The sequence below is a fragment of the Salvelinus fontinalis genome, chromosome 40 (genome assembly GCF_029448725.1).
Source record: "Salvelinus fontinalis isolate EN_2023a chromosome 40, ASM2944872v1, whole genome shotgun sequence".
NCBI classification, from domain to species: Eukaryota; Metazoa; Chordata; class Actinopteri; order Salmoniformes; family Salmonidae; genus Salvelinus; species Salvelinus fontinalis.
Window position 1 is genome coordinate 7,966,192 of NC_074704.1, and position 10,765 is coordinate 7,976,956.

The window sequence follows — 10,765 nt, forward strand, 5'->3', positions numbered from 1 at the left end:
TGACCTAATATCATTGGTTAATTCTCAAATATTAAAATGGCATACAAAGAACAGCATACAAATACGATCATAGATAAATTTTAGACTACACAAGCTTACAAACAATTACAATGGCAAAGTCACAATAATCACAAGAATGGCTTCAGATCAAAGTCTACATTGAGACCGAAGGGAGCAAGGGTCTTTAAGTTAAAGAGCCAGGCAGCCTCTCGTTTTAACAATAAATTATCAAGGTCACCCCCCCCCCCCCCCTCCCCCGCAGATTTCCAAAGTTAAAATGTTACAAAGACTAACACTGTACTAACACTCTCCTGTCTCTGTATCAATTTAATGTTGTCATCATTTTAGTTTGGATCTATTGTGTTGGGTGGTTGGTAGGTGGAGTCTTGGGCTGTTGTGTTGAGGGTTTGGTAGGTGGAGTCTTGGGTTGTTGTGTTGAGGGTTTGGTAGGTGGAGTCTTGGGTTGTTGTGTTGAGGGTTTGGTAGGTGGAGTCTTGGGTTGTTGTGTTGAGGTTTGGTAGGTGGAGTCTTGGGTTGTTGTGTTGAGGGTTTGGTAGGTGGAGTCTTGGGTTGTTGTGTTGAGGGTTTGGTAGGTGGAGTCTTGGGTTGTTGTGTTGAGGGTTTGGTAGGTGGAGTCTTGGGTTGTTGTGTTGAGGGTTTGGTAGGTGGAGTCTTGGGTTGTTGTGTTGAGGGTTTGGTAGGTGGAGTCTTGGGTCTGTTGTGTTTAAGGTTTGGTAGGTGGAGTCTTGGGTTGTTGTGTTGAGGGGTTGGTAGGTGGAGTCTTGGGTTGTTATGTTGATGGTTTGGTAGGTGGAGTCTTGGGTTGCTGTGTTGAGGGTTTGGTAGGTGGAGTCTTGGGTTGTTGTGTTGAGGGTTGGTAGGTGGAGTCTTGGGCTGTTGTGTTGAGGGTTTGGTAGGTGGAGTCTTGGGTTGTTGTGTTGAGGGTTTGGTAGGTGGAGTCTTGGGTTGTTGTGTTTAAGGTTTGGTAGGTGGAGTCTTGGGTTGTTGTGTTGAGGGTTTGGTAGGTGGAGTCTTGGGTTGTTGTGTTGAGGGTTTGGTAGGTGGAGTCTTGGGTTGATGTGTTGAGGGTTTGGTAGGTGGCGTCTTGGGTTGTTGTGTCTGGATTGGTGACTGGCCCTGTGGAACACACAACATATAAATCATGTGTAGTCTAGTGGTGTAGTGGTGTAGTAGTGTAGTGGTGTAGTCGTGTAGGTGTGTAGGCGTGTAGTGGTGTAGTGGTGTAGTGGCGTGGTAGTGTAGTGGTGTAGTAGTGTAGTGGTGTAGTAGTGTAGTGGTGTAGTAGTGTAGTGGTGTAGTAGTGTAGTGTAGGTGTGTAGTAGTATAGTGGTGTAGTGGTGTAGTAGTGTAGTTGTGTAGTAGCGTAGTGGTGTAGTGGCGTAGTGGTGTAGTAGTGTAGTGGTGTAGTGGTGTTGTAGTGTAGTGGTGTAGTAGTGTAGTAGTGTAGTGGTGTGGTAGTGTAGTGGTGTAGTAGTGTAGTGGTGTAGTGGCGTAGTAGCGTAGTGGTGTAATGGTGTAGTGGTGTAGTGGTGTAGTAGTGTAGTGGTGTAATGGTGTAGTGGTGTAGTGGTGTAGTAGTGTAGTGGTGTAGTGGTGTAGTGGTGTAGTGGTGTCGTAGTGTAGTAGTGTAGTGGTGTAGTGGTGTAATTGTGTAGTGGTGTAATGGTGTAGTAGTGTAGTAGTGTAGTGGTGTAGTAGTGTAGTGGTGTAGTGGTGTAGTAGTGTAGTGGTGTAGTGGTGTAGTAGTGTAGTGGTGTAGTAGTGTAGTGGTGTAGTAGTGTAGTGGTGTAGTGGTGTAGTAGTGTAGTGGTGTAGTAGTGTAGTGGTGTAGTAGTGTAGTGGTGTAGTAGTGTAGTGGTGTAGTGGTGTAGTAGTGTAGTGGTGTAGTAGTGTAGTGGTGTAGTAGTGTAGTGGTGTAGTGGTGTCGTGGTGTCGTAGTGTAGTGGTGTAGTGGTGTAGTAGTGTAGTGGTGTAGTAGTGTAGTGGTGTCGTAGTGTAGTGGTGTAGTGGTGTAGTGGTGTAGTAGTGTAGTGGTGTAGTAGTGTAGTGGTGTAGTGGTGCAGTGGTGTAGTGGTGTAGTGGTGTAGTAGTGTAGTGGTGTAGTAGTGTAGTGGTGTAGTGGTGTAGTAGTGTAGTGGTGTAGTGGTGTAGTAGTGTAGTGGTGTAGTGGTGTAGTGGTGTAGTGGTGTCGTGGTGTCGTGGTGTCGTAGTGTCGTGGTGTCGTGGTGTCGTGGTGTAGTAGTGTAGTGGTGTAGTGGTGTAGTGGTGTAGTAGTGTCGTGGTGTCGTGGTGTAGTGGTGTAGTGGTGTAGTGGTGCAGTGGTGTAGTGGTGTAGTGGTGTAGTGGTGTAGTGGTGTAGTGGTGTAGTAGTGTAGTAGTGTAGTAGTGTAGTGGTGTAGTAGTGTAGTGGTGTAGTGGTGCAGTGGTGCAGTGGTGTAGTGGTGTAGTAGTGAGATATGGTGGAGATATGGTGTGTTGGGGGGGCTGTCTGTATAGCTGGGGAAGATGTTTGAGGAGATATGGTGTGATGGGGGGGCTGTCTGTATAGCTGGGGAAGATGTTTTGGATATACGGTTGTAGGAGAGGGTATTGTTTTGGGTATTGTGATGTTGGTTTGTATCATGTGGTTGATGGAAAGGTGAGTATGGTACATGTATGCAGCCTGGCCTCCCAGGTGGCGCAGTGGTCTAGGGCACTGCATCGCAGTGCTGGCTGCACCACCAGAGTCTCTGGGTTCGCGCCCAGGCTGGGCTGGGTTCGCGCCCAGGCTCTGTCGCAGCCGGCCGCAACCGGGAGGTCCGTGGGGCGACGCACAATTGGCATAGCGTCGTCCGGGTTTGGCCGGTAGGGATATCCTTGTCTCAGTATGTAAAAATGTAATAAAATGTATGCACTCTACTGTAAGTCGCTCTGGATAAGAGCGTCTGCTAAATGACTAAAATGTAAATTTAATGCAGTACAGGCTATATTTTGGTGTTTTATTTTTAAGGGGGGGAGTGAGTTTTAAATGAAATGAGAAAGTTTCAGTAAAGAAAGAGAAAAAGTCAAAGTCTCTCTATCACTCACTCACTCTCTCACACACACACACAGAGAGACATAGGTGGTAGTGGAGGGGGGTGGGCATTATCCTACACATCCTGTTGATTTCTCTGTAGTGACCTCAGTGTCTCCAGGTCTCTTTGCTGCAGAGTGAAACTGGTTGAAACCGGCCGGAGGTTAGATTTCTAAACCACAAGAGAACTCAGCTCAGCTGTCAACTTCTCTGTTCTAAAGTTACCATGTTTGTTTCAGCAGAGGAGGAACACATTGTTGTCATGACAATATAGTTGAAGTACACATCAATATATTTTATTATGTTGATCCACATATTTTCTCAATCAATGTAAACATATGGTGCAGAATGGATTTCCTGAAAATAAACTCTAGGAGCTCAGATGCAACAATGTAATATCCAACGTTTCGACAGCCAAGCTGTCTTCATCAGGGTATAATCACAAACACTGCGGGATGACTCGTTTATATAGTGTCAAAAGACACACAGGTATCTGTAATCATGGCCAAGAGTGACCTAATATCATTGGTTAATTCTCAAATATTAAAATGGCATACAAAGAACAGCATACAAATACGATCATAGATTAATTTTAGACTACACAAGCTTACAAACAATTACAATGGCAAAGTCACAATAATCACAAGAATGGCTTCAGATCAAAGTCTACATTGAGACCGAAGGGAGCAAGGGTCTTTAAGTTAAAGAGCCAGGCAGCCTCTCGTTTTAACAATAAATTATCAAGGTCACCCCCCCCCCCCCCCCCTCCCCCGCAGATTTCCAAAGTTAAAATGTTACAAAGACTAACACTGTACTAACACTCTCCTGTCTCTGTATCAATTTAATGTTGTCATCATTTTAGTTTGGATCTATTGTGTTGGGTGGTTGGTAGGTGGAGTCTTGGGCTGTTGTGTTGAGGGTTTGGTAGGTGGAGTCTTGGGTTGTTGTGTTGAGGGTTTGGTAGGTGGAGTCTTGGGTTGTTGTGTTGAGGGTTTGGTAGGTGGAGTCTTGGGTTGTTGTGTAGAGGGTTTGGTAGGTGGAGTCTTGGGTTGTTGTGTTGAGGGTTTGGTAGGTGGAGTCTTGGGTTGAGGGTTTGGTAGGTGGAGTCTTGGGTTGTTGTGTTGAGGGTTTGGTAGGTGGAGTCTTAGGCTGTTGTGTTGAGGGTTTGGTAGGTGGAGTCTTAGGCTGTTGTGTTGAGGGTTGGTAGGTGGAGTCTTGGGCTGTTGTGTTGAGGGTTTGGTAGGTGGAGTCTTGGGTTGTTGTGTTGAGGGTTTGGTAGGTGGAGTCTTGGGTTGTTGTGTTGAGGGTTTGGTAGGTGGAGTCTTGGGTTGTTGTGTTGAGGGTTTGGTAGGTGGAGTCTTGGGTTGTTGTGTTGAGGGTTTGGTAGGTGGAGTCTTGAGTTATGTTGAGGGTTTGGTAGGTGGAGTCTTGGGTTGTTGTGTTGAGGGTTTGGTAGGTGGAGTCTTGGGTCTGTTGTGTTGAGGGTTTGGTAGGTGGAGTCTTGGGTCTGTTGTGTTGAGGGTTTGGTAGGTGGAGTCTTGGGTCTGTTGTGTTGAGGGTTTGGTAGGTGGAGTCTTGGGTCTGTTGTGTTGAGGGTTTGGTAGGTGGAGTCTTGGGTCTGTTGTGTTGAGGGTTTGGTAGGTGGAGTCTTGGGTCTGTTGTGTTGAGGGTTTGGTAGGTGGAGTCTTGGGTCTGTTGTGTTGAGGGTTTGGTAGGTGGAGTCTTGGGTTGTTATGTTGAGGGTTTGGTAGGTGGAGTCTTGGGTTGTTGTGTTGAGGGTTTGGTAGGTGGAGTCTTGAGTTATGTTGAGGGTTTGGTAGGTGGAGTCTTGGGTTGTTGTGTTGAGGGTTTGGTAGGTGGAGTCTTGGGTTGTTGTGTTGAGGGTTTGGTAGGTGGAGTCTTGGGTTGTTGTACTGAGGGTTTGGTAGGTGGAGTCTTGGGTTGTTGTGTTGAGGGTTTGGTAGGTGGAGTCTTGGGTTGTTGTGTTGAGGGTTTGGTAGGTGGAGTCTTGGGTTGTTGTGTTGAGGGTTTGGGAGGTGGAGTCTTGGGTTGTTGTGTTGAGGGTTTGGGAGGTGGAGTCTTGGGTTGTTGTGTTGAGGGTTTGGTAGGTGGAGTCTTGGGTTGTTGTGTTGAGGGTTTGGGAGGTGGAGTCTTGGGTTGTTGTGTTGAGGGTTTGGTAGGTGGAGTCTTGGGTTGTTGTGTTGAGGGTTTGGTAGGTGGAGTCTTGGGTTGTTGTGTTGAGGGTTTGGTAGGTGGAGTCTTGGGTTGTTGTGTTGAGGGTTTGGTAGGTGGAGTCTTGGGTTGTTGTGTTGAGGGTTTGGTAGGTGGAGTCTTGGGTTGTTGTGTTGAGGGTTTGGTAGGTGGAGTCTTGGGTTGTTGTGTTGAGGGTTTGGGAGGTGGAGTCTTGGGTTGTTGTGTTGAGGGTTTGGTAGGTGGAGTCTTGGGTTGTTGTGTTGAGGGTTTGGTAGGTGGAGTCTTGGGTTGTTGTGTTGAGGGTTTGGTAGGTGGAGTCTTGGGTTGTTGTGCTGAGGGTTTGGGAGGTGGAGTCTTGGGTTGTTGTGTTGAGGGTTTGGTAGGTGGAGTCTTGGGTTGTTATGTTGAGGGTTTGGTAGGTGGAGTCTTGGGTTGTTGTTGTATTGAGGGTTTGGTCGGTGGAGTCTTGAGTTATGTTGAGGGTTTGGTAGGAGGAGTCTTGGGTTGTTTTGTTGAGGGTTTGGTAGGTGGAGTCTTGAGTTATGTTGAGGGTTTGGTAGGTGGAGTCTTGGGTTGTTGTGTTGAGGGTTTGGTAGGTGGAGTAAATCTTCATCGTCTGGTCTCTTCTCTGCACCTGGGTCCAACCTCACCACGTCACACAGCACCACAGGTGATTTCCACAAAGCTGTGAAAGATCTGAGACAAGGCAAAAATGGCCTTCTACACCATCAGAAGGAACAACAATATCTGTCTAAATATACTTAAACCAGTTAAAGAACACATGAGGTATGATGCAACTTTTAAATGAGGAACCAGTGTAGCAGTGCTATTGAGAGAGGACGCCATAAGCAGACCTGGTTCTCAAGAGAACATAGGCTATGTGCAAACTGCCCACAAAATGAGGTGGAAACTGAGCTGCACTTCCTAACCTCTTGCCAAATGTATGACCATTTAAGAGACACATATTTACCTCAGATTACACAGAACCAAAGATTCTTCCAAAACAACTCCAATTTTGATAAACTCCCACATCTATTAGGTGAAACATCACTGCAGCAAGATTTGTTTATTTTCATCAGCCAATTGGGAAAAATGTTCAGTCTTGTAGAGACTTGGTCAGCACGGTAGGTTGTAGAGACTTGACCAGCAGGGTAGGTTGTAGAGGCTTGGCCAGCAGGGTAGGTTGTAAAGGCTTGGCCAGCAGGGTAGGTTGTAGAGGCTTGGCCAGCAGGGTAGGTTGTAGAGGCTTGGCCAGCAGGGTAGGTTGTAGAGGCTTGACCAGCAGGGTAGGTTGTATAGGCTTGGTCAGCAGGGTAGGTTGTAGAGGCTTGGTCAGCAGGGTAGGTTGTAGAGGCTCGGCCAGCAGGGTAGGTTGTAGAGGCTTGGTCAGCAGGGTAGGTTGTATAGGCTTGGTCAGCAGGGTAGGTTGTAGAGACTTGGTCAGCAGGGTAGGTTGTAGAGGCTTGGTCAGCAGGGTAGGTTGTAGAGGCTTGGCCAGCAGGGTAGGTTGTAGAGGCTTGGTCAGCAGGGTAGGTTGTAGAGGCTTGGCCAGCAGGGTAGGTTATAGAGGCTTGGCCAGCAGGGTAGGTTGTATAGGCTTGGTCAGCAGGGTAGGTTGTAGAGGCTCGGCCAGCAGGGTAGGTTGTAGAGGCTTGGCCAGCAGGGTAGGTTGTAGAGGCTTGGCCAGCAGGGTAGGTTGTAGAGTTGGTAGGTGAATTGACAGTAGAGTAGACTGAAGAGATGAACACAGGGAGTGTGTCTGTCTGTCTGTCTGCCTCTCTGATCTCCTCATAGATACAGTCAACCTGCATACAGAACCAATGACAATAGATACATGTTCAGATATGAAAAGAAGTGAAGGGCCCTCAACCATCGTTAGGCTAGGTGCATCCTAAAAAATTATTTCAAGATCTACATGGTCAATATGAGTCTAAGAATCCATGAGAGACTTTACAGAGTACTGTATAGATCATAGATACCATCACACCTGACCACAGACAAGAGGAGAGACTTTACAGAGTACTGTATATATCATAGATACCATCAGACCTGACCACAGACAGGAGGAGAGACTTTACAGAGTACTGTATATATCATAGATACCATCAGACCTGACCACAGACAGGAGGAGAGACTTTACAGAGTACTGTATATATCATAGATACTATCAGACATTTTATTCTTTAAATACAACATGATCCAGACAGTCCTATAGAAACTGATACAGTCAGACAGACACAAGTCAGTCAGACAGACAGACAGACAGACAGACAGACAGACAGACAGACAGACAGACAGACAGACAAACAAAAACACAGAAAGATAGATAAAGAGTTGGAGCGAGAGAGAGACAGACAACCAGACAAAAACACAGACAGACAGACAGACAGACAGACAGACAGACAGACAGACAGGAAATAAAGGTCTGATAAAGGAAGAGACTGAGTTGGATGGTGATCATAGTAACCATAGCAACGGAGGCTATGGTGTCAGCAGCAGCTCTCCACAAAACCTCAAGTAGTTGCATCACTTCCTGTTGGCCTCTGAGAGACTCACATCTACACCATCATCACCATGACAACATATTCCCTACTACCAAATAATAGAATACTATTAAATTATAGCCCCACTGAAATCAGTAGACATGAAACTCAGCAGCACTCTGACTCTGTCCTGCACCAGGAGAGTAGTCTGAGGGAGGAGAATCTAGAGAGATAGGAAGTGTGTATGTGTGTGTGTGTACGTGTGTGTGTGTGTGTGTGTGTGTGTGTGTGTGTGTGTACGTACACTCTTCAGATCTTGTCACAGAAGTGTGTGTGCTCATTGTTAGAGCAGACAGTCCAGTATCTAGTCAATATAATACATGTACGTCATTTAGCCAGAGAGACTTACAGGAGCAATTAGGTTTAATGCCTTATTTCACCTAGTCGGCTCAGGGATTTGAACCAGCTACCTTACAGTTACTAGCCCAACACTCTTAACTGGTGGGCTACCTGCAGCCCATAATAGATGATCTTTGTTGCCAGGAGGAACGGTCTTGAGAAGTCAGATGTGTTTTTTATTGACTTAATTAAGAATAAACAACACGAGATACAATTCAGACACAATCACATCATAAAACCAACACAGTAAATGATAACAGATTTATATTACACCAAACGTCACACTATACAAGTCATCATCACCATCACCATCATCACCACCATCATCACCATCACCACCATCATCACCATCAGCATCACCACCATCATCATCATCACCATCATCACCACCATCACCACCATCATCACCACCATCATCACCACCATCACCATCATCATCATCACCACCATCATCATCACCATCATCATCACCATCATCACCACCATCATCACCATCATCATCACCACCATCATCACCATCACCATCATCACCATCACCATCACCACCATCATCACCATCACCATCATCACCACCATCATCACCACCATCATCACCATCACCATCATCACCACCATCATCATCACCACCATCATCACCACCATCATCACCATCATCACCACCATCATCACCACCGTCTTCACCACCATCATCACCATCACCATCATAATCAACATCATCACCACCATCATCATCACCACCATCATCACCACCATCATCATCATCACCATCATCATCATCATCCAAATAATAATATTAATAACAATAGTACTAATAATTATAATAATTATCATAATAATAGTAACAACAACAACAATAATAATAATCTATTGGGTGGTTGGGCTTGTTGCCGTGGTTATTGAGTACTGACGGTGAATGTCGTCTACTAACTAAAACACAACAGAAATGTGATCAGACAGATCAGAGAAGGAAGAGTTGTTTCTCAGACAGCTCCATGACACTGTTCCATGTGTCTCTGATGCTGATGGATGTTTGTTCATCAATGATCAGTGTTGTATTTTTTTATCAGAATTCACCCCTATAGTGAGACTCGCTGTTGGTTTTGAGCAGGGCATTTGGCATTCACCGCCGGCCTCCTAAATTGCAAATCAAGTGGTCGCCACTGTGTGTATGGCCCATGTGATTGGTTGCCAGTGACTCGGGTGTCTCTGGGGAGTTTTCTCGTTTGGGCAAAAGCCAGTCTTCCGTCCTCTCTCCTCCGTCCGCTCTCCTCCATTCTCCTTCCTCTGTCCTCTCTCCTCTGTCCTCTCTCCTCTTTCCTCTGTCCTCGTTCCTCTTTCCTCTCTCCTCTGTCCTCTCTCCTCCATTCGCTCTCCTTTTCCTCTCTCCTCCATTCTCCTTCCTCTGTCCTCTCTCCTCTTTCCTCTGTCCTCGTTCCTCTTTCCTCTCTCCTCTGTTCTCTCTCTCCTCCATTCTCTCTCCTCTTTCCTCTCTCCTCCGGTCTCTCTCCTCTGTCCTCTCTCGTTTTTCCTCTCTCCTCAATCCTCTCTCTTCTATCCTCTGTTCTCTCTCCTCTGTCCTCTCCTCCATCTTCTCTCCTCCGTCCTCTCTCCTACGTTCTCACTTCACCGTCCTCTCTCATCTTTCCTCTCTCCTCCGTTCTCCTTCCTCTGTCCTCTCTCCTCTTTCCTCTGTCCTCATTCCTCTTTCCTCCGTCCTCTCTCTTCCGTACTCTCTCCACCGTCCTCTCTCCTCCGTCCTCGCTCCTCCGTCCTCACTCCTCCGTTCTCTCGCCTCCGTTCTCTCGCCTCCGTTCTCTCTCCACCGTCCTCTCTCCACCGTCCTCTCTCCACCGTCCTCTCTCCTCTCTCCTCCGTTCTCCTTCCTCTGTCCTCTCTCCTCTTTCATCCGTCCTCGTTCCTCTTTCCTCTCTCCTCCGTTCTCTCTCCTCCGTTCTCTCTCCTCCATTCTCTCTCCACCATTCTCTCTCCTCCGTCCTCTCTCCTCCGTCCTCTCTCCTCCATTCTCTCTCCTCCGTCCTCTCTCCTCTTTCCTCTCTCCTCCATCCTCTCTCCTCCGTCCTCTCTCCTCCATTCTATGTCCTCTCTACTCTTTCCTCTGTCCTCTCTCCTCTTTCCTCTCTCCTCCGTCCTCTCTCCTCCATTCTCTCTCCTCTTTCCTCTCTCCTCCGTTCTCTCTCCACCGTCCTCTCTCCTCTTTCATCTGAAACTGATAAGTGGCAGAGGAATGTGTCAATTTGTTAGTAGGCAAAGAGAAGATGGTCCTCCCTTTCTCATTTTGGTGAATAAAGACAAGAGTTTCCTGGTACAGAGAAGTTTTGATATCTGACACCCCCTCGTCTTAATCAGCTGTTGTATTGTCAGAGGAGAAAACATGAACACATTTAAAAACAATATGCTACTTATCCTTTTATCTATAAAATGTCTTGCACAACTAGCTTAATTTGTTTTAATCACGTTACACATTTACTTTGGGATCCTCCCATCAGTTAAAAGTCATTTGAAATGTAATTTGCCTGATGGGAGAGTAGAAAAGGAGCTTTTCATTTCATACAAGCACATCTCGGGCGGAAGGTAGCCTAGTGGTTAGAGCGTTGGA

At 46.6% G+C, this 10,765-nt stretch overlaps 1 protein-coding gene across 1 annotated transcript; it reads right to left on the minus strand.

Moving 5' to 3' along the window:
- Positions 1-355: 355 nt before the first annotated feature.
- LOC129839249 (mucin-2-like) lies at positions 356-3,328 on the minus strand. Its single transcript, XM_055906555.1, has 3 exons — positions 3,299-3,328; positions 896-1,171; positions 356-715 (listed from the first exon to the last, which is right to left on the minus strand). The coding sequence occupies exons 1-3, from the start codon at positions 3,326-3,328 to the stop codon at positions 356-358; spliced, it is 666 nt and encodes a 221-aa protein (XP_055762530.1).
- Between the last annotated feature and the right edge of the window lie 7,437 nt (positions 3,329-10,765).